The sequence below is a fragment of the Pseudophryne corroboree genome, chromosome 3 (genome assembly GCF_028390025.1).
Source record: "Pseudophryne corroboree isolate aPseCor3 chromosome 3, aPseCor3.hap2, whole genome shotgun sequence".
Classification (NCBI taxonomy): Eukaryota; Metazoa; Chordata; class Amphibia; order Anura; family Myobatrachidae; genus Pseudophryne; species Pseudophryne corroboree.
In genome coordinates this window covers 454,036,265-454,060,454 of record NC_086446.1, presented here as the reverse complement: position 1 = coordinate 454,060,454, position 24,190 = coordinate 454,036,265, and the positions used below count along the sequence as shown (strand labels likewise).

General features: G+C 46.3%; 1 protein-coding gene across 8 annotated transcripts in view; it reads right to left on the bottom strand.

The window, feature by feature from the left end:
* Positions 1 to 24,190, bottom strand: part of RECQL5 (RecQ like helicase 5) — a 304,462-nt gene that overhangs the window by 269,775 nt on the left and 10,497 nt on the right. For all 8 annotated transcript variants that reach the window (XM_063960597.1, XM_063960602.1, XM_063960599.1 and 5 more), the window contains 2 exons: positions 18,135 to 18,295; positions 928 to 1,049 (listed from right to left, as the gene is read on the bottom strand). In XM_063960597.1, the coding sequence (XP_063816667.1) occupies positions 928 to 1,049; positions 18,135 to 18,267 (255 nt within the window). In that variant the 5' untranslated portion in view covers positions 18,268 to 18,295. The remainder of the gene's footprint in view (positions 1 to 927; positions 1,050 to 18,134; positions 18,296 to 24,190) is intronic.

Sequence of the window (24,190 nt, the reverse complement as noted above, 5' to 3'; positions counted from 1 at the left end):
CAAGTAACTTTACTATGAAGAAAGTAATTTTACTCACGGCTTTTTCATCGCTCCGGCGATCGTAATGTGATTGACAGGAAATGGGTGTTACTGGGCGGAAACACGGCGTTTCAGGGGCGTGTGGCTGAAAACGCTACCGTTTCCGGAAAAAACGCAGGAGTGGCCGGGGAAACGGTGGGAGTGCCTGGGCGAACGCTGGGTGTGTTTGTGACGTCAACCAGGAACGACAAGCACTGAAATGATCGCACAGGCAGAGTAAGTCTGAAGCTACTCTGAAACTGCTAAGTAGTTAGTAATCGCAATATTGCGAATACATCGGTCGCAATTTTAAGAAGCTAAGATTCACTCCCAGTAGGCGGCGGCTTAGCGTGTGTAACTCTGCTAAATTCGCCTTGCGACCGATCAACTCGGAATGAGGGCCCATGTGCACTGCAGGTGGGGCAGATATAACATGTGCAGAGAGAGTTAGATTTGGGTGGGTTATTTTGTTTCTGTGCAAGGTAAATACTGGCTGTTTTATTTTTACACTGCAAGTTTATGCGTCTTTCATACCCTTCTCAGACAGAAATCTAGGCAATTACCCAGTACTTCAGTGCCGGGTCGTATTGATGGTCTCTGCCTGACCACCCCTTTCACACAGAGAAGCAAATTACCGGGTCAAGAATTTCAATCCGGTAATTTGCGGATCAAAACAGGTATTTCATCTGTGTGAAAGGGTCAACCCGGGTCTCCAACCCTGGTAAATTCCTGGGTCGAAATCCAGGGAATTTCAACCCGGGTTAACCATTTCACAGAAAAACAACCCGTGTTTTTAAAGAAATGCTTCACCCGGTATTCCATTTTCTGCGTGTAAGGGGTATTAGTCAGTTTTTCTCACCATACACGTAATAAGATGGACAACATATCTTTTGATTTGAAATGTGTTACCTGAATCAGAGCTATCAAGGGTGAGATAACAATGGTGATTCCCACTGCAAGGACAGCTGGAAGCTGAAAACAGAGGGATTTGCCGGCTCCAGTTGGCATGCACACAAACACATCTCTGTCACCTAGGGAGAAGATAACACAGCTGGATCAGCAATGAATTAAAGCAGCGTACACACAGGCATATCTGGTGGTCCAATCTGTTTTATTTGTGTGGCTGGATCTGCCATGTGATGCCATCTGCAGTCAGGGAAAATGTTACCAGTTACCCATTAAAATGGAATAAAATTGGAAAAATCAGTGTACACTGGACCTGAGTGAGTGAAGTTTTGTGATGGAATACCATTAGTGATTTCCCATCCAATACTGAAAATGTAGTTTTTCTAGAAGTTCTGAGGTTACTGTCTCTTTTGAGTGTTTAATTTGATATTTACTATTCCTTAAGAAGCACATACTGTACTGTATACATTGTGTAGGCTAAACCAATGTAATGAGAGTGCCATATATAAATTCTGTATCAATGAGAGCTTCATGAATATCATTACTGAAGTGAGTGATGTCACTATCACCAATGTGCTTCGGCTGCAATCATTTAGCAGTGTGCAAACTATGGCCCTCATTCAGAGTTGATCGCACCAAGCAATTTTTGCTGCTGGTGCGATCAACTAATCTCCGCCTATGGGGGAGTGTATTTTAGCATAGCAGGGCTGCGATCACTTGCGCAGCCCTGCTATGCTAAAAAAGTTTCCTGCAAAACAAGGCCAGCCCTGGACATACTTAACCTGTGCGACGGGTCCAGCGATGATGGGAACGGCTTTGACGTCAGACATCCGCCCTCCGTTCGCCTGGACACGCCTGCGTTTTCCTTACCACTCCCTGAAAACGGCTCCAAACGGTGAGTTGCCGCCCCGGAATGCCTTCCTGAAGTCAATCTTCTTGCGGTCGCTGCTGCGACCGGTTTCTTCGTAGTCTGCGTCATTGCCCAACAACGCGCGTGCGCATTACAGGCCCCCACGCATGTTTAGTAGTAACCCGGTCGCAGCTGTGCGAACAAAAGCATGCTGCGATCGGGTCGGAATGACCGCCTATATACATAGACCAGACTCGGTCCTCAAGGCACCCTAACAGTCTAAGTTTTAAGGATAACCATGCCTGGGCACAGGGGACTTATTTAGTACCTCCGTCAATTTGATTTATCCATCGGTGTTCAGCCATGGATATCCTTAATACCTGGAATGTTAGGGTGTCTTAAGGAACATGTTTGTGTACTACTGACATAGGACTATTTTTGCATATACCAAAAAAATTATTAGCCATGAGATCCATTCACTTTTCCATACGTAATAAACGTTACCCAGAATCCCTCAATGTGTATCAGTATGTATCAGCAGGAAAAATAAATCAGAGAAATGGCACAAGGTTTATACATAGGTTGCCTTTTTTTTTTTTAAATAAATGGTCTTATTTACCTTTTATTTTCACTTAATTATTTTTTTTCTGAAGGCACTGTGTAACATTATAAAACCTAATAAAATGATTGTACAAATTGTAAAATGGTTTTAAAACATATGTGAACAAGTAGCTGAGATTCTAATATATTTGGGTGGGACCACAAAGCAAGACCAATGTGACTATGTTGAATTATATTTAGCATCTCTACTTTCATAAAATTCTTTTTTCAACCCTACGAAGACACAGGACTTCAGGAAGCATCCACCATCTAGCGATCACCATCCTAGCCACAAAGATTAAGTTAAAAATATATCTTAATTGTGATTTTGTCCATGGTAAGCCGAAAAAGTCAAAATCTAGGGCACAAGGGAGAGGTAGCAACCACTGTGGAGCTTACAGTATACCATAGAGCTTCCTAGAACCCAACCCAACAAGAGATGCAAAGAGGAACATTAAGAAAGCAGACTTTGGAACATAAGGAAACAGCAACTGTCCATTCCAGCTAATCTAACTGATGTGAGGTAAACTCTGTTTAATATATAACAGTGGAGTTGGTGGTCTCTCATCAATATAGTGGCATTCTTCACACTCATTGAGCGCTGCTTATCCACATTAAATATCACACCCAAATCAAAACCAATAGCTGGAGCATAGCATAAAGCACATACATCGCTTTACAGGGGCCTAATTTACACATAACAGCCTTTAGAGGAGAGTCAGTAAAGCATACAGGATTACCACCAAACTGAGCCCCAAGAGCAATGTGGCCAGCAGAAGATATCTATACAAGTAGAAACTGGGGAGTGCAAATTCAGCTTTTAAGTGCTCAAAACATTTCAAATGTGGAATAACAAACAACTGGCTAAGTGTGCGCGCACCTGCCTATCACCATACATCTGGAAGGTCTCTCTTATTTACTTTTATTCAAGTCCGGGAGAATACAGAAAATTAGGTTGATTGCAAAATTAAACGAGAGCGGAAATAAGGAGCAACCTGCTTGTGTACCTCTACTTTTATCCAAATGATCTCCTGTAAGAACATTTATTAAGAGAGAGGTATGAGGGTCAGTATAGACAGAAGCTAAGGTCAGGGAAACAAGGCTCAAAATTTGAAATTGATGGAGCCAAAGTACTGAATTGAATACCTTGAGACTAGGTTTAGCAGAAGATTTTGTGAGTGAATCCCTCTCTTCTAATCCAGGAAAATGATGGATAGTTGGCTCTCCTGAGACGTCTATCGACCCTGGAACATCCGATGACAGATCACCACCCTCCACACACGAAGACTTGCATCGGCGGTGAGAAGGACCCAGTCCTGGATCCAAAAAGGGTGTCCGTTGTCTAGGTGGGACCAGTGGAACCACCACAATAGGAGTGACAAACATCTCAAGAGAGAATAATCGTCTGTACCCTGAGGTGCAGATTCGACTTGTTCCACAGGGCTATAATTTCCAGTTGAAGAGGATGGTGGTGAAACTGGACATAGTACACCACGTCGAAGATGGTCACAAGAAAGCCCAAGATCTGCATGCATGTCTGGATCGACACCCGAAGGAGACTTAAGAATGTGTCAATTCTGGATTGTAAAGCCTGAATTCTGTCCATGGGAATGAAGAATAGCCGAACCCTGGAATCCAGTAAGGCCCCTAAGTGGATAGTAGCATCTCCTGAGAAGGTGTCAATCTCTGTCAATTGACTATCTACCCATGGGACAGTAAAAGGACATCCGGAGACTGGGCCAGCAGAAGAAGGTAATCCAGATAAGGTAGGACTCGGACACCTTTGCATTGGAAGTGTGCTGCCATAACCACCTTGACTTTCGTGAAAACACGAGGAGCCAAGGAAAGTCCAAATGACAACACCTAAAACTGGTAGTGATCCTCCTGCACCACGAATCTGAGGAAGCATTGGTGATTGACTCTGCTAGAATATGTAAATAAGCATCCTGGATATCTAAGGATGACATGGAATTCCTGGGTTCCAGAACCAGAATGATGGAGTGAAAAAACTCCATGCGGAACTTGGAAGCCGCAGGTACTTGTTCAGCGAGATTAAGCTGAGGTTGGGTAGAAAACAAGCCAGCCGGCTTCTGAACCGAAAAGAGTTTGGCATAGAAACCCATGACTCTCTGAGATCGGGGAACCCAGATATTGATCCTGGAGGCCAGAAGGGAGTGAATGGACTCCCTCAGAACTCCCGCTTATCAGGGATGGTCTGGACCTGAGGAGAAAGCACATCAGCACAGGTTCTAGAGCTACGTAACACAGCTCCCTGTGTTACATGGCTGTAGAACCTGTACCCCTTTTGCGTCCGGCTGCGGCTTTGTGGTTCCAGGGGACGTCCCTTCTGTGACAAGGAGACGCGACCAAAGTCAAAGATCCAAACGCCAGTGCTGTAACCACCGCAGTCATCAGAGTTGCAGTGGGAGCATCCTAGAGGATGCCTTTCACTGTCCACTCAAAGATAAAAGAAAAGTAAAACAAAGAAATCAAAACAGGGGTCACTTAAAAGCAGCCCCCTCAAAATGGAACCTGCTCCTTGCCGACAACAAACTAAAATTTGCTGCCTGTGGCTGAGGGCTGGGGTAAAGAGGAGAGGGAGCCGGGGCTGCTGGAAAAGAGAGCTTAACTGTTTAGACTCTACCTCTCCAGGCTATACCCAGCCTATTCGTGTGTACCCTATGGAATGAAGAAAAAATAAGATTTTACTTACCGATAAATCTATTTCTCGTAGTCCGTAGTGGATGCTGGGGACTCCGTCAGGACCATGGGGATATAGCGGCTCCGCAGGAGACAGGGCACAATAATAAAAGCTTTAGGATCAGGTGGTGTGCACTGGCTCCTCCCCCTATGACCCTCCTCCAAGCCTCAGTTAGGATACTGTGCCCGGACGAGCGTGCATAATAAGGAAGGATATTGAATCCCGGGTAAGACTCATACCAGCCACACCAATCACACCGTACAACCTGTGATCTGAACCCAGTTAACAGTATGATAACAACGAAGGAGCCTCTGAAAAGATGGCTCACAACAAGAATAACCCGATTTTTGTAACAATAACTATGTACAAGTATTGCAGACAATCCGCACTTGGGATGGGCGCCCAGCATCCACTACGGACTACGAGAAATAGATTTATCGGTAAGTAAAATCTTATTTTCTCTGACGTCCTAGTGGATGCTGGGGACTCCGTCAGGACCATGGGGATTATACCAAAGCTCCCAAACGGGCGGGAGAGTGCGGATGACCCTGCAGCACCGAATGAGAGAACTCCATGTCCTCCTCAGCCAGGGTATCAAATTTGTAGAATTTAGCAAACGTGTTTTCCCCTGACCAAGTAACTGCTCGGCAAAGTTGTAAAGCCGAGACCCCTCGGGCAGTCGCCCAAGATGAGCCCCCTTCGTTTTGGAATGGGCTTTTACCGATTTTGGCTGTGGCAGGCCTGCCACAGAATGTGTAAACTGAATTGTATTACAAATCCAGCGAGCAATCGTCTGCTTAGAAGCAGGAGCACCCATCTTGTTGGGTGCATACAGGCTAAACAGCGAGTCAGATTTTCTGACTCCAGCCTTCCTGGAAACATATTTTTCAGGGCCCTGACAACGTCAAGTAACTTGGAGTCCTCCAAGTCCCTAGTACCCGCAGGTACCACAATAGGTTGGTTCATGTGAAAAACAGAAAACACCTTAAGGAGAAATTGAGGACGAGTCCTCAATTCTGCCCTGTCAGAATGAAAAATTAAGTAAGGGCTTTATATATGATAAAGCCGCCAATTCTGACACACGCCTGGCTGAAGCCAGGGCTAATAGCATCGTCACCTTCCATGTGAGATATTTTAAGTCCACAGTGGTGAGTGGTTCAAACCAATGTGACTTTAGGAAACTCAAAACAACATTGAGATCCCAAGGTGCCACTGGGGCACAAAAGGAGGCTGTATATGCAGTACCCCTTTTACAAACATCTGAAGGTCAGGCACTAAAGCCAGTTCTTTCTGGAAGAAATTCGACAGGGCCGAAATTTGAACCTTAATGGACCCTAATTTTAGGCCCATAGACAGTCCTGTTTTCAGGAAATGTAGGAAACGACCCAGTTGGAATTCCTCTGTAGGGGCCTTCTTGGCCCCACACCACGCAACATATCTTCGCCAAATGCGGTGAAAATGTTTTGCGGTTACATCCTTCCTGTCTTCGACCAGGGTAGGGATGACTTCATCTGGAATGCCCTTTCAGGATCCGGCGTTCAACCGCCATGCCGTCAAACGCGGCCGCGGTAAGTCTTGGAACAGACAAGGCCCCTGCTGGAGCAGGTCCTTTCTTAAAGGTAGAGGCCACGGGTCTTCCGTGAACATCTCTTGAAGTTTCGGGTACCAAGTCCTTCTTGGCCAATCCGGAACCACGAGTATCATTCTTACTCATCTCCCTCTTATGATTCTCAGTACTTTTTGTATGAGAGGCATAGGAGGGAACACATACTCTGACTGGTACATCCACAGTGTTACCAGAGCGTCCACCGCTATTGCCTGAGGGTCCCTTGACCTGGCGCAATATCTAGTTTTTTGTTCAGGCGGGACGCCATCATGTCCACCTTTGGTTTTTCACAACGGTTTACAATCATGTGGAAGACTTCCCGATGAAGTCCCCACTCTCCCGGGTGGAGGTCATGCCTGCTGAGGAAGTCTGCTTCCCAGTTTTCCACTCCCGGAATGAACACTGCTGAGAGTGTTATCACATGATTTTTCGCCCAGCGAAGAATCCTTACAGTTTCTGCCATTTCCCTCCTGCTTCTTGTGCCGCCCTGTCTGTTTACGTGGGCGACTGCCGTGATGTTGTCCCACTGGATCAATACCGGCTGACCTTGAAGCAGAGGTCTTGCTAAGCTTAGAGCCTTGTAAATTGCCCTTAGCTCCAGTATATTTATGTGGAGAGAAGTCTCCAGACTCGATCACACTCTCTGGAAATTTTTTCCTTGTGTGACTGCTCCCCAGCCACTCAGGCTGGCATCCGTGGTCACCAGGACCCAGTCCTGAATGCCGAATCTGCGGCCCTTTCATAGATGAGCACTCTGCAGCCACCGCAGAAGAAACACCCTTGTCCTTGGAGACAGGGTTATCCGCTGATGCATCTGAAGATGCGATCCGGACCATTTTTCCAGCAGATCCCACGTAAAGGTTCTTGCGTGAAATCTACCGAATGGGATCGCTTTGTAAGAAACCACCATTTTTCACAGGATCCTTGTGCAATGATGCACTGATACTTTTCCTGGTTTTAGGAGGTTCCTGACTAGCTCGGATAACTCCCTGGCTTTCTTCTCCGGGAGAAAACATCCTTTTCTGGACTGTGTCCAGAATCATCCCTAGGAACAGTAGACGTGTCGTCGGAAAAAACTGCGATTTTGGAATATTTAGAATCCACTCGTGCTGTCGTAGAACTACTTAAGATAGTGCTACTCCGACCTCCAACTGTTCTCTGGACCTTGCCCTTATCAGGAAAGCGTCCATATTTCTTTTAAGAAGAATCATCATTTCGGCCATTACCTTGGTAAAGACCCGGGGTGCCGTGGACAATCCAAACGGCAGCGTCTGAACTGATAGTGACAGTTCTGTACCACGAACCTGAGGTACCCTTGGTGAGAAGGGCAAATTTGGACATGTAGGTAAGCGTCCCTGATATCCAGTGACACCATATCGTCCCCTTCTTCCTGGTTCGCTATCACTGCTCTGAGTGACTCCATCTTGATTTGAACGCTTGTATGTAAGTGTTCAAATATTTCAGATCTCACCTAGCCGTCTGGCTTCAGTACCACAATATAGTGTGGAATAATACCCCTTCCCTTGTTGTAGAAGGGGTACTTTGATTATCACCTGCTGGGAATACAGCCTGTGAATTGTTCCCAATACTGCCTCCCTGTCGGAGGGAGACGTTGGTAAAGCAGACTTCAGGAACTTGTGAGGGGGAGACGTCTCGAATTTCCAATGTACACCTGGGATACTACGTGTAGGATCCAGGAGTCCACTTGTGAGTGAGCCCACTGCGTGCTGAAACTCTTGAGATGACCCCCTACCGCACCTGAGTCCGCTTGTACGGCCCCAGCGTCATGCTGCGGACTTGGCAGAAGCTGTGGAGGGCTTCTGTTCCTGGGAATGGGCTGCCTGCTGCAGTCTTCTTCCCTTTCCTCTACCCCTGGGCAGATATGACTGGCCCTTTTGCCCGCCTGCCCTTATGGGGACGAAAGGACTGAGACTGAAAAGACTGTGTCCTTTTCTGCTGAGATGTGACTTGGGGTAACAAAAGGTGGATTTTTCAGCTGTTGCCATGGCCACCAGGTCCGATGGACCGCCCCTTTATACGGCAATACTTCCATGTGCCGTCTGGAATCTGCATCACCTGACCACTGTCGTCTGGCAGATATGGACATCACATTTACTCTTGATGCCAGAATGCAAATATCCCTCTGCGCATCTCGCATATATAGAAATGCATCCTTAAAATGCTCTATAGTCAATAAAATCTTGTCCCTGTCAAGGGTATCAATATTTTCAGTCAGGAAATCCGACCAAGCCCCCTCAGCGCTGCACATCCAGGCTGAGGCGATTGCTGGTCGTAGTATAACACCAGTATATGTGTATATACTTTTAGGATATTTTTCAGCTTCCTATCAGCTGGCTCCTTGAGGGCTGCCGTATCTGGAGACGGTAACGCCACTTGTTTTTATAAGCGTGTGAGCGCCTTATTCACCCTAAGGTGTGTTTCCCAACTCGCCCTAACTTCTGGCGGGAAAGGGTATACCGCCAATAATTTTCTATCGGAGGAAACCCACGTATCATCACACACTTCATTTAATTTATCTGATTCAGGAAAAACTACAAGTAGTTTATTCACACCCTACATAATACCCTTATTTGAGGTACTTGTAGTATCAGAAATATGTAACACCTCCTTCATTGCCCTTAACATGAAACGTGTGGCCCTAAAGGAAAATACGTTTGTTTCTTCACCGTCGACACTGGAGTCAGTGTCCGTGTCTGTGTCGACCGACTGAGGTAAATGGGCGTTTTTACAAGCCCCTGACGGTGTCTGAGACGCCTGGACAGGTACTAATTTGTTTGCCGGCCGTCTCATGTCGTCAACCGACCTTGCAGCGTGTTGACATTATCACGTAATTCCTAAATAAGCCATCCATTCCAGTGTCGACTCCCTAGAGAGTGACATCACCAATACAGGCAATTTGCTCCGCCTCCTCACCAACATCGTCCTCCTACATGTCGACACACACGTACCGACACACAGCACACACACAGGGAATGCTCTGACAGAGGACAGGACCCCACTAGCCCTTTGGGGAGACAGAGGGAGAGTTTGCCAGCACACACCAAAAACGCTATAATTATACAGGGACAACCCCTTATACAAGTGTTTTCCCTTATAGCATTTTTATATATGTAATCATATCGCCAAATAAGTGCCCCCCCTCTCTGTTTTAACCCTGTTTCTGTAGTGCAGTGCAGGGGAGAGCCTGGGAGCCTTCCTCACAGCAGAGCTGAGCAGGAAAATGGCGCCGTGTGCTGAGGAGAATAGGCCCCGCCCCCTTTTCGGCGGGCTCTTCTCCCGGAGTTTGTGAGATCTGGCAGGGGTTAAATACATCCATATAGCCTCAAGGGCTATATGTGATGTATTTTAGCCATAAAAAGGTATTATACATTGCTGCCCAGGGCGCCCCCCCCAGCGCCCTGCACCCTCAGTGACAGTTGGTGACTGTTGGTGAAGTGTGCTGACAACAATGGCGCACAGCTGCAGTGCTGTGCGCTACCTTATGAAGACTGAAAGTCTTCTGCCGCCTGTTTCTGAACCTCTGGACCTCTTCAACTTCGGCATCTGCAAGGGGGGTCGGCGGCACGGCTCCAGGACGAACCCCAGGGTGAGACCTGTGTTCCGACTCCCTCTGGAGCTAATGGTGTCCAGTAGCCTAAGAAGCAAATCCATCCTGCACGCAGGTGAGTTTTCTTCTCTCCCCTAAGTCCCTCGTAGCAGTGAGCCTGTTGCCAGCAGGACTCACTGAAAATAAAAAACCTAACTTAAACTTTTATTCTAAGCAGCTCAGGAGAGCCACCTAGATTGCACCCTTCTCGTCGGGCACAAAAATCTAACTGAGGCTTGGAGGAGGGTCATAGGGGGAGGAGCCAGTGCACACCACCTGATCCTAAAGCTTTTATTATTGTGCCCTGTCTCCTGCGGAGCCGCTATATCCCCATGGTCCTGACGGAGTCCCCAGCATCCACTAGGACGTCAGAGAAATGTTTTTTTACTGTGTGGTTTAGACAAAGCAATCAACAATCTTCTAGGTTTATACCCTCATCAACAGTAGTTAGGTTTAGAAAAATCAATATTTCGTTTTGCTTTTGTTAAGTAGAAATGTTCCAGGATCAGGCGTGATTCTCACCTGGTTGACAGGCAGAGGCGATCGCTGGGCGGGACGGCGCCGTTAAGCCGGCATTTAATGGGCGCGGTCTGGCCACCGTGCCTGCGGCGGCTGCGTGACATCACATGGACCCGCTGTGACCCAGGCAGCGACGAGTAGCTCCCGGCCAGTGTGCAGGAGCTGCGATGGCCAGGAGCTACTCCTGAAGTACAAAAGCATCACCGCTGTGTGATGCTTTATACTTCTGCGACGGGGCAGGGACTGACATGCGGGGTGGGCTAGCCCAATGCGAGCACAGCTACGATCAACTCTGAATCACCCCCCCATGTGCACTGCAGGGGACACAGATATAACATGTGCAGAGAGAGTTAGATTTGGGTGGGGTGTGTTCAAACTGAAAACTAAATTGCAGTGTAAAAATAAAGCAGCCAGTATTTACTCTGAACAGAAACAAAATAACCCACCCAAATCTAACTCTCTCTGCACATGTTGTATCTGCCACACCTGCAGTGCACATGGGCCCTCATTCTGAGTTGATCGCTGGCTAGCTACTTTTAGCAGCCGTGCAAACGCATAGTCGCCGCCCACGGCGGAGTGTATTTTAGCATAGCAAGGCTGCGATCGCTTGTGCAGCCCTGCTATGCTAAAAAAGTTTTGTGTAAAACAAGACTAGCCCTGCATTTACTTATCCTGTGCGATGAATCCAGTGACAAAGGTCCCGGAATTGACGTCAGACACCCACCCTGCAAACGCCTGGACATGCCTGCGTTTTCCCAAACACTCCCAGAAAACGGTCAGTTGACACCCATAAACGCCCTCTTCCTATCAATTTCCTTGCGATCGGCTGTGCGAATGGATTCTTCGCTAGAACCACTGCACAGCAATGATGCTCTTTGTACCCGTTCGACGTGCGTGCGCATTGTGGCGCATACGCATGCGCAGTTTTGCCATTTTTTTACCTGATCGTTGCGCACATCGGCAGCTAGCGATCAACTCGGAATGACCCCCATGGTTCTGCCCAACTGCTAACAAATTTGCTGCTGCAATCAGATCTGAATTGCCCCATAGAGCATTGCAATCCCTGGTAGCAAGCCTTAGCCTCTCTTCTTCTATAACATAACCAATTATGTGACCTCCCTTAGACATCTCCCGGAGGAGCACAGCACATCTCTCGGAGGAGCTACTCTCTGAATAGCAAATGTATTTAATTTATTGATGCCATTGAACACTGGGATAATCCTGTGTTAATTGGCATCAATAAATTAAATACATTTGCTATTCAGAGAGTTTCTAACATTAAAAGTTCTAGAATATAATTCTGAAGAAAATAGAGCTGGTGCAGAAAAAAATGTAAATCAAATGTCAACACTTAATTTCAAATATGCACCGGAATCTGTACAGCCTATTCAAATGGTGCAATCTGACAATGCAGGTATTCTGAATAGGAAGATATATAAATTAAATCCTATATAATAAAAATAAGAATTTACTTACCGATAATTCTATTTCTCATAGTCCGTAGTGGATGCTGGGGACTCCGTCAGGACCATGGGGATAGCGGCTCCGCAGGAGACAGGGCACAAAAAGTAAGCTTTTAGGATCACATGGTGTGTACTGGCTCCTCCCCCTATGACCCTCCTCCAAGCCTCAGTTAGGTACTGTGCCCGGACGAGCGTACACAATAAGGAAGGATCTTGAATCCCGGGTAAGACTCATACCAGCCACACCAATCACACCGTACAACTTGTGATTTGAACCCAGTTAACAGTATGATAACAACGAAGAAGCCTCTGAAAAGATGGCTCACAACAATAATAACCCGATTTTTGTAACAATAACTATGTACAAGTATTGCAGACAATCCGCACTTGGGATGGGCGCCCAGCATCCACTACGGACTATGAGAAATAGAATTATCGGTAAGTAAATTCTTATTTTCTCTAACGTCCTAGTGGATGCTGGGGACTCCGTCAGGACCATGGGGATAATACCAAAGCTCCCAAACGGGCGGGAGAGTGCGGATGACTCTGCAGCACCGAATGAGAGAACTCCAGGTCCTCCTTAGCCAGAGTATCAAATTTGTAAAATTTTACAAACGTGTTCTCCCCTGACCACGTAGCTGCTCGGCAAAGTTGTAATGCCGAGACCCCTCGGGCAGCCGCCCAAGATGAGCCCACCTTCCTTGTGGAGTGGGCATTTACAGATTTAGGCTGTGGCAGGCCTGCCACAGAATGTGCAAGTTGGATTGTGCTACAGATCCAACGAGCAATCGTCTGCTTAGACGCAGGAGCACCCCTCTTGTTGGGTGCATACAGGATAAACAGCGAGTCAGATTTTCTGACTCCAGCCGTCCTTGAAATATATATTTTCAATGCTCTGACAACGTCCAGCAACTTGGAGTCCTCCAAGTCGCTAGTAGCCGCAGGCACCACAATAGGCTGGTTCAAGTGAAAAGCCGAAACCACCTTAGGCAGAAACTGAGGACGGGTCCGCAGTTCTGCCCTGTCCGAATGGAAAATCAGATATGGGCTTTTGTACGATAAAGCCGCCAACTCTGATACTCTCCTGGCTGAAGCCAGGGCCAGTAGCATGGTTACTTTCCATGTAAGATACTTCAAATCTACCGATTTGAGCGGCTCAAACCAATGGGATTTGAGAAAATCCAAAACTACGTTGAGATCCCACGGTGCCACTGGAGGCACAATTGGGGGCTGTATATGTAGTACACCTTTGACAAAGGTTTGTACTTCAGGCACTGAAGCCAATTCTTTCTGGAAGAAAATCGATAAGGCCGAAATTTGAACCTTAATAGACCCCAATTTGAGGCCCATAGACAATCCTGCCTGCAGGAAATGTAGGAATCGACCCAATTGAAATTCCTCCGTTGGGGCCTTCTTGGCCTCACACCACGCAACATATTTTCTCCAAATGCGGTGATAATGTTGTGCGGTCACTTCCTTCCTGGCTTTAATCAAGGTAGGAATAACTTCCTCTGGAATGCCCTTTTCTTTTAGAATCCGGCGTTCAACCGCCATGCCGTCAAACGCAGTCGCAGTAAGTCTTGGAACATACAAAGGTCTTTGCTGAAGCAGATCCCTTCTTAACGGTAGAGGCCACGGCTCTTCCGTGAGCATCTCTTGAAGTTCCGGGTACCAAGTCCTTCTCGGCCAATCCGGAGCCACGAGTATTGTTCTTACTCCCCGTAGCCGTATAATTCTCAGTACCTTTGGTATGAGAGGCAGAGGAGGAAACACATACACGGACTGGTACACCCACGGTGTTACCAGAGCGTCCACAGCTATTGCCTGAGGGTCTCTTGACCTGGCGCAATATCTGTCCAGTTTCTTGTTGAGGCGGGACGCCATCATGTCCACCTTTGGTTTTTCCCAACGGTTCACAATCATGTGGAAGACTTCTGGATGAAGTCCCCACTCTCCCGGGTGGAGGTCGTGTCTGCTGAGGAAGTCTGCTTCCCAGTTGTCCACTCCCGGAATGAACACTGCTGACAGTGCTATGACATGATTTTCCGCCCAGCGAAGAATCCTTGCAGCTTCTGTCATTGCTCTTCTGCGTCTCGTGCCGCCCTGTCTGTTTACGTGGGCGACTGCCGTGATGTTGTCCGACTGGATCAACACCGGCTGACCCTGAAGCAGCGGTTTTGCCAGGCTTAGAGCATTGTAAATCGCTCTTAGCTCCAGTATATTTATGTGAAGAGACGTCTCCAGGTTCGACCACACGCCCTGGAAGTTTCTTCCCTGTGTGACTGCTCCCCAGCCTCGTAGGCTGGCATCCGTAGTCACCAGGACCCAGTCCTGTATGCCGAATCTGCGGCCCTCTAACAGATGGGCACTCTGCAACCACCACAGAAGAGACACCCTTGTTCTTGGTGACAGTGTTATCCGCTGATGCATGTGCAGATGCGATCCGGACCATTTGTCCAGCAGATCCCACTGAAATATTCGTGCGTGGAATCTGCCGAATGGAATTGCTTCGTAAGAAGCCACCATCTTTCCCAGGACTCTTGTGCATTGATGTACTGACACATTTCCTGGTTTTAGGAGGTTCCTGACAAGTTCGGATAACTCCCTTGCTTTCTCCTCCGGGAGAAACACCTTTTTCTGAACAGTGTCCAGAATCATTCCCAGGAACAGCAGACGTGTCGTCGGGGTCAATTGAGATTTTGGAAGATTCAGAATCCACCCGTGTTGTTGAAGCACTACTTGGGTTAGTGCTACTCCGACTTCCAGCTGTTCCCTGGACCTTGCCCTTATCAGGAGATCGTCCAAGTAAGGGATAATTAATACGCCTTTTCTTCGTAGAAGAACCATCATTTCGGCCATTACCTTGGTAAAAACCCGAGGTGCCGTGGACAAACCAAATGGCAGCGTTTGAAACTGATAATGACAGTTTTGTATCACGAACCTGAGATACCCTTGGTGTGAAGGGTAAATTGGGACATGCAGATAAGCATCTTTTATGTCCAGGGACACCATGAAGTCCCCTTCTTCCAGATTCGCTATCACTGCTCTGAGTGACTCCATCTTGAACTTGAATTTCTGTATGTACAGGTTCAAGGATTTCAGATTTAGAATAGGTCTTACCGAACCGTCCGGCTTCGGTACCACAAATAGTGTGGAATAATACCCCTTTCCCTGTTGTAGGAGGGGTACCTTGACTATCACCTGCTGAGAATACAGCTTGTGAATGGCTTCCAAAACCGTCGCCCTTTCTGAGGGAGACGTTGGTAAAGCAGACTTTAGGAACCGGCGAGGGGGAGACTTTTCGAATTCCAACTTGTAACCCTGAGATACTACCTGCAGGATCCAAGGGTCCACCTGTGAGCGCGCCCACTGTGTGCTGAAAATCTTTAGTCGACCCCCCACCGCCCCTGAGTCCGCTTGCACAGCCCCAGCGTCATGCTGAGGGCTTTGTAGAAGCCGGGGAGGGCTTCTGTTCGTGGGAAGTAGTTGCTTGCTGCACCCTTTTACCCCTTCCTTTGCCTCTGGGCAAATATGACTGTCCTTTTGCCCGCTTGTTCTTATAGGAACGAAAGGACTGCGGCTGAAAAGACGGTGTCTTTTTCTGTTGGGAGGTGACCTGAGGTAAAAAAGTGGATTTTCCGGCTGTTGCCGTGGCCACCAGATCCGATAGACCGACCCCAAATAATTCCTCTCCTTTATACGGCAATACTTCCATATGCCGTTTGGAATCCGCATCACCTGACCACTGTCGCGTCCATAAACTTCTTCTGGCAGATATGGACATCGCACTTACTCTCGATGCCAGAGTGCAAATATCCCTCTGAGCATCTCGCATATAAAGAAAAGCATCCTTTAATTGCTCTATAGTCAATAAAATACTGTCCCTATCCAGGGTATCAATATTTTCAGTCAGGGAATCCGACCACACCACCCCAGCACTGCACATCCAGGCTGAGGCTATTGCTGGTCGCAGTATAACACCAGTATGTGTGTATATACTCTTCAGGGTAGTTTCCAGCCTCCTATCAGCTGGATCCTTGAGGGCGGCCGTATCAGGAGACGGTAACGCCACTTGTTTTGATAAGCGTGTGAGCGCCTTATCCACCCTAGGGGGTGTTTCCCAGCGCGCCCTAACCTCTGGTGGGAAAGGGTATAATGCCAATAACTTCTTTGAAATTAGCAGTTTTCTATCGGGGTTAACCCACGCTTCATCACACACGTCATTCAATTCCTCTGATTCTGGAAAAGCTACAGGTAGTTTTTTCACACCCCACATAATACCCCCCTTTGAGGTACCTGCAGTATCAGAGATATGCAAAGCCTCCTTCATTGCCGTGATCATATAACGTGTGGCCCTATTGGAAAATACGTTTCTTTCTTCACCGTCGACACTAGATTCATCTGTGTCGGTACCTGTGTCGACTGACTGAGGTAAGGGACGTTTTACAGCCCCTGACGGTGCCTGAGACGCCTGGACAGGTACTAACTGGTTTTCCGGCCGTCTCATGTCGTCAACTGACTTTTGCAGCGTGCTAACATTATCACGTAATTCCATAATTAAAGCCATCCATTCCGGTGTCGACTCCCTAGGGGGTGACATCACCATTACCGGCAATTGCTCCGCCTCCACACCAACATCGTCCTCATACATGTCGACACACACGTACCGACACACAGCAGACACACAGGGAATGCTCTTATCGAAGACAGGACCCCACTAGCCCTTTGGGAGACAGAGGGAGAGTTTGCCAGCACACACCAAAGCGCTATAAAAATGTATATAAACAACCCTAAAAGGTGTTGTTTCTGTTATATGCGCTTAATATATAAAAATATCGCCAAAATATGCCCCCCTTCTCTGTTTTACCCTGTTTCTGTAGTGCAGTGCAGGGGAGAGTCCTGGGAGCCTTCCTCACAGCGGAGCTGAGCAGGAAAATGGCGCTGTGTGCTGAGGAGAATAGGCCCCGCCCCCTAAAACGGCGGGCTCTTCTCCCGGAGTTTGCGATATATGGCAGGGGTTAAATACATCCATATAGCCTCAAGGGCTATATGTGATGTATTTTAGCCATAGAAAAAGGTATTATACATTGCTGCCCAGGGCGCCCCCCCCAGCGCCCTGCACCCTCAGTGACCGCTGGTGTGAAGTGTGCCGACAACAATGGCGCACAGCTGCAGTGCTGTGCGCTACCTTATGAAGACTGAAAGTCTTCTGCCGCCTGTTTCCGGACCTCTGGACCTCTTCAACTTCGGCATCTGCAAGGGGGGTCGGCGGCACGGCTCCGGGACCGGACTCCATGGCTGGGCCTGTGTTCGATCCCTCTGGAGCTAATGGTGTCCAGTAGCCTAAGAAGCAAATCCATCCTGCACGCAGGTGAGTTCACTTCTCTCCCCTAAGTCCCTCGTAGCAGTGAGCCTGTTGCCAGCAGGACTCACTGAAAATAAGAAACCTAAAAAAACTTTTTCTAAGCAGCTCTTTATGAGAGCCACCTAGATTGCACCCTGCTCGGACGGGCACAAAAACCTAACTGAGGCTTGGAGGAGGGTCATAGTGGGAGGAGCCAGTACACACCATGTGATCCTAAAAGCTTACTTTTTGTGCCCTGTCTCCTGCGGAGCCGCTATCCCCATGGTCCTGACGGAGTCCCCAGCATCCACTAGGACGTTAGAGAAAGGCTAACGCTGCTCTTCACCTCTATAGGGGGAATTCAAGTGTTTGCATGCCGACGGGCACTAGATGGCGTCCAACGGAGCAATTCAATTGTTGCTCTGTTCAAGCACGCACAGCTGCCAGCCATAACATTACTGTTATGTTATTCTATCATTTTTATGGGCTGGGAACTAGTAAATAAATAAATACGTATCACCTTTAACTACAGTGCGCGTTGCATTCTCCTGTAAATCTGATCGGAATGTGTCAAATCCAAAGACCTTCTTGAGGGCAGAAAGTACTCTGCATTTGGGGCGTGCAGGTGAGGAAGAGGAAGACTGGCCACTCATATTTCTGGAGTGCTGAAGGCACCTATTCCTGTAACACACATAAAAACAAGCATCAAAATAAAACAAATCTGTACAATAAAAATGCTAGAAGTTTTACTGCAATTTCAAATGCAACTAATGTAGGTGGCCTTTGTTCTCTATAGAAAGCCTGTTGCTATTGGCAAAGCATCAGCATACAGTATGGAAGTACTGTATGTAGCTTCAACTGGATTGAATGTCACAAAGTAGTACCATCAGTAGAAACTAATATGATCAAAAACGCAGTATGGAAATACTCAAAGGTACTTAATTTAACACAAAATAAAGAAATGAGCATGTCACATCTGAAATAGTCAAACAAATTAATAAAAACACAATATAAGAAGAAAATAATATGCCCAATAATGACCTGCTGTCATTACATATCTGCACACCAGAAATAAGGGAACAACATCTGGAGACTGGGATACATACAGTGTATTTGCAGAGCACAGATCATACACACTTCCTGAGGAAAACTAACTAGTCCGTAATCATGTATAATATTTTAGTTTTCCTTTCACTAGCATCTTTGTACTATGATTAGCTTGTTTCAATTCTAGTTTTAATTTCATTTATTTTTATTTTTTTCAATTTACAACATGCTTGTGTGGTATTTAAGGCATGTGAACTGTAATGAACTAGACGTAATCCATACAAGGTGAAATACTGTATTATGCAGAGTACAATGCATCATAGTATAATTCATCTAAACACTACTGGCTTGGTTGAGGATGCTCAGATATATGGTAGACTGAAAGGTTTTACTGCTGTGCCCCATTAGCTCAGAACTGTCAGAAATCAGTGGGACCCAGGTACATCCATCCACTGTTCGGAGAAGTCTGGCCAGAAGTTGTCTTCATGGAAGAACTGCGGCCAAAAAGCCAACCTTCGATGTGGTAACAAGGTAAAGCAACTCAACTATGCACTAAAACATAGGAACAGGGGTGCAAAAAAATGGCAACAGGTGTTTTGGACTGATGAGTTTTGGCTGTAACAGAAGGCAGTTTGTTCACCAAAGGGATTGAGAGCTGTACAAGGGCCCTCATTCCGAGTTGTTCGCTCGGTATTTTTCATCGCATCGCAATGAAAATCCGCTTAGTACGCATGCGCAATGTTCGCACTGCGACTGCGCCAAGTAACTTTGCTATGTAGAAAGTAATTTTACTCACGGCTTTTTCATCGCTCCGGCGATCGTAATGTGATTGACAGGAAATGGGTGTTACTGGGCGGAAACACGGCGTTTCAGGGGCGTGTGGCTGAAAACGCTACCGTTTCCGGAAAAAACGCAGGAGTGGCCGGAGAAACGGTGGGAGTGCCTGGGCGAACGCTGGGTGTGTTTGTGACGTCAAACAGGAACGACAAGCACTGAACTGATCGCACAGGCAGAGTAAGTCTGGAGCTACTCTGAAACTGCTAAGTAGTTAGTAATCGCATTATTGCGAATACATCGGTCGCAATTTTAAGAAGCTAAGATTCACTCCCAGTAGGCGGCGGCTTAGCGTGTGTAACTCTGCTAAACTCGCCTTGCGACCGATCAACTCGGAATGAGGGCCCATAATGTGTCTGCAGGCAACAGTGAAGCATGGTGGAGAACGGTTCCTTGCACGTTTGGGGCTGCATTTCAGCAAATGGAGTTGGGGATTTTTGTCAGGATTATTGGTATCCTCAATGCTAAGAAATACAGGCAAGTGTCTGATTGGCTCCAAAAGTATTCTGCAGCACAACTACCCTAAACATACAGAAAATGTCATTAAGAACTATCTTCAGCATACCGAAGGACAAGGAGTCCTGGAAGTGATAATATGGCCCCCACAGAGGCCTGATCTCAACATCATCAAGTCTGTCAGGGATTACATGAAGAGAAAGAAGGATTTGAGCAAGCCTACATCCACAGAAGATCTGTGGATAGTTCTTAAGATGGTTTGAACAACCTCCCTGCCAAGATCCTTCAAAAACTGTGTGCAGGCGTACCTAGAAGAATTGATGCTGTTTTGAAGGCAAAGGGTGGGCACACCAAACATTGATTTTATATAGATTTCTCTTCTGATCATTCACTTTGCATTTTGCTAATTGATCAAAATAAACATTAACACTTCTATTTTTGAAAGCATTCTTACTTTGCAGCATTTTTTCTGTACCTGCCTAAAACTTTTGCACAGTACTGTGTGTATAACACACACAAACACAATTCCCGTTAGGCAGCACTCGTTGCACAATCAGCCCTGATGCCCTCCATAGGTACCCCCGGCAGGGGGTTCAACTATAATACACCAATGTTGGCAGCACTCAAGTGAATAAAGTAAGCTCCTACAGCAGGTCTATTCCAACATTTTCGATATTCATTCCATCGTCATAATCGAAATAGAATAGACCTGCTGTAGCAGCTTACTATTTTCACTCGAGTGCCACCGACATTGGTGTATTTTTAATATATATATATAAAAAGAGAGGGAGGGAGGGAGGGAGGGAGAGGGAGAGAGAGAGAGAGAGAGAGAGAGAGAGAGAGAGAGAGAGAGAGAGAGAGAGAGAGAGAGAGAGAGAGAGAGAGAGAGAGAGAGAGAGAGAGAGAGAGAGAGAGAGAGAGAGAGAGCACACAGTGCTCCAGATGATATCAGATTAGTTTTTTTATAGGGATGTTTTAATGAGTTTATTATTGATCCTTTTTATCTATGCACAGTCTTCACACTGGGCTGTTTTAGCAGCCGCACCCTGCCCGACTTTTAAAGGGCAAAATGCGCCTTGCCCTTTTACCAGCGCCCTGCCGTTGCTACCACCGCCATGTGAATAGGTGCCATGCGCACGCCATCTATTCACATTAAATGGAAAGCTTTGGGGAAGCCCAGCATCTCCATAGGTGCTAGTCACGCCTTTATTTATGACATCGATGGGGCCCCACCATTCCCAATAGTGACGCCAGTGGGGCCGCACACACCACTCGGTCGGTCACTCCACCTTTTCGACCATGCTGCCCCCGCACCCCTGCGCTCTGCCCACATCCTAACTGGGTCACTAATGCAGGCTAGGTTCATTGAATTTATAATAACATATTACTGGTCATGTTTAATTTACTCTTATGTGTGCTCTCATCACGTATTATAGATAACATTGTGCTTCACTGCAAGTAAACTCCATTAATGTACTTCAAGGATAAGATTGATAAAATCAGAGATGAAATGGTATGCTCTAATTCAGCCAGTGACCTGCTCAATTCCATACCTGAACCCTCTGCCCTCTGGCACTTTCTCTGCATTTGATCCCACAAGTGAAGATGAAGTATCAACACTCTTTTCATCCTCCTACTCCACTACCTCTCCTCTTGATCCTATACCCTCACAAGTCAGTAAAACTTTGTCTCCTGTGCTTATCCCAACCTTAACTAAAATCTGTAATCTCTCTCTCTCTCTCTCTCTCTCTCCTGGTATCTTTCCTTCTCTGTTTAAACATGCAGTGATTATTCCCATTCTAAAAAAAAACAACTCTGACCCAAACACACACTCTACCTACAATCCCATTTCTCAGCTACCATGTCCCTCCAAGCTACTTGAGAGACTTACCTACACTCGCCTTACACACTTTCTTAGCTCCCACAACTTACTGGACTCACTTCAGTTAGGCTTTCGTGCCCAACACTCCAGAGACGGCACTGACCAAAGTAGTGAATGATCTAGTCACTGCTAGATCGAAAGGCCATTACACACTGCTTTTGACACTGTTGACCACTCTCTTCTCATGCAATGCCTAGGTCTTCAGGACACAGCCCTTACTTGGTTCTCATCCTACCTATCTAATCGCTCTTCCAGTGTTCACTTCTCTGATTCTACCTCTTCTTCTCTACCTCTATCAGTTGAAGTACCGCAGGGCTCAGTCTTGGGTCCTCTGCTGTTCTCAATCTATACCTCATCTTTTGGTAAACTAATCAGCTCCTTTGGATTTCAGTATTATTTGTACGCTGATGATACTCAAATCTACCTATCCTCCCCAGATTTATCACCATCTGTATCGGCTCGCGTCACTGAAAGCCTGTCTGCCATTTTGTCTTGGATGTCATCTCGCTACCTCAAACTCAACATTTCCAAAACAGAATTAATTATATTCCCACCAGCCAAGAGTAGTTACCAACCTGATATCTCCATAACTGTTGACAATGCGACTATCCACCCTACCCCAAGTTCGCTGCCTAGGCGTCACCCTTGACTCTAAACTGTCCTTTGTTCCACACATTCAATCTGTCTCTAAATCATGTTACATGCACCTAAAAACATATCCAAAATACGCCCTTATCTTACACAAGACACTGCAAAAACTGTAATCCACGCTCTCATCATCTCCCGCATTGATTATTGTAATAGTCTCCTTACAGGTCTTCCCAAACATAGGCTCTCACCACTACAATCCATTTTAAAAGCAGCTGCGAGGCTAATCTTCCTCACTAGACGTTCTTCGTCTGCTGATCCGCTCTGTCAGTCCCTCCATTGGTTACCGGTATTTACAGTGTAAAATATAAAATACTTTTACTTACATACTAGGCTATTAACCAAACTGCACCATCATACATCTCCTCACTCATCTCAAAATATCTCCCTACCAGACCTCTCCGCTCTGCACAAGATCTGCGTTTCTCATCCACATGTATTACCTGTTCCCACTCAAAATTACAGGACTTTACCCGGGCTTCACCCACTCTGTGGAATGCCCTCCCACAAACAATAAGACTCTCCTCTAGTCTCCAAACCTTTAAACGTTCCCTGAAAACTCACCTCTTCAGACAAGCCTACCAAGTTCCAGACCCACCCACATAACCTTCAATGCTTCCCTATCCAATTACATCCCCTCTGTACAGTCCACATAACCTCACATATTTTGTCTTCCAACATTGCTGGGTGATCATATCATACAACCCATTAAGAACCTAGCAATCTGGTGGACCATTATGCAACAGGTAGCATCTATCCTTGTGTATCTTTCCCCATAGATTGTAAGCTTGCGAGCAGGGCCTTCCTACCTCTATGTCTGTCTGTCTTTGCCCAGTTTTGTTCTATAACTGTTGCTCTAATTGTAAAGCGCAACGGAATATGCTGCGTTATATAAGAAACTGCTAATAAATAAATAAATAATTTATGTTGCTTTTATTTACCTTTTTGTAGTGTTTTTTGTTATTTAGCTTCTAGAGATTGTTGACTTTATTACAGGCTTGTATTCATTACTGCATATGAATAATTCTACATTTATCAGCTGTTATTATAGGTCTATATTTGTGATTTTCCTTTGGCTCTTACAGTAATATACTGTATTACTGGGCTTTTTGGTATTCTTTCCTATTTATCTGAGCGGTTAAACGGGTCTACAATATATATTACTGCGGCTTAGAGACCAGTTGTTTAGTAGCCACTGTTGTGCCATTTTTTCATCCTCTTCATTGATTGTTTCATGCAGGATAGTACATAGGTCCTTATACAGTTTTATTAGCAAACTAAAAAAGCACAATAATGGGCAAAATTATGTTGCACTGCAGGGGGGGATGCAGATGTAACATGTGCACAGAGAGTCAATTTGGGTGGAGTGTGTTCAAACTGAAATCTAAATTACGGTGTAAAAATAAATCAGTCAGTATTTACCCTGCACAGAAACAATACACCCCACCCAAATCTAACTCTCTCTGCGCGTTATATCTGCCCCACCTGCAGTGCACATGGTTTTGCACATTAGTGTGCTTTTTTGGTTTGCTAACAAACCTAAATAACCCCCTTTTTGGCACTATTCCAGGTTTATAAGGTGGTGTTTGTATGTTTCATGTAAAAGCACTGATAAGGATGCAGATGAAGCACTGAAATGGACATTGGGTTTTTACATGAAGTCATCAAAGTACCAATGAATATTATGTTGCCTTGCTGTTTGACTTAAT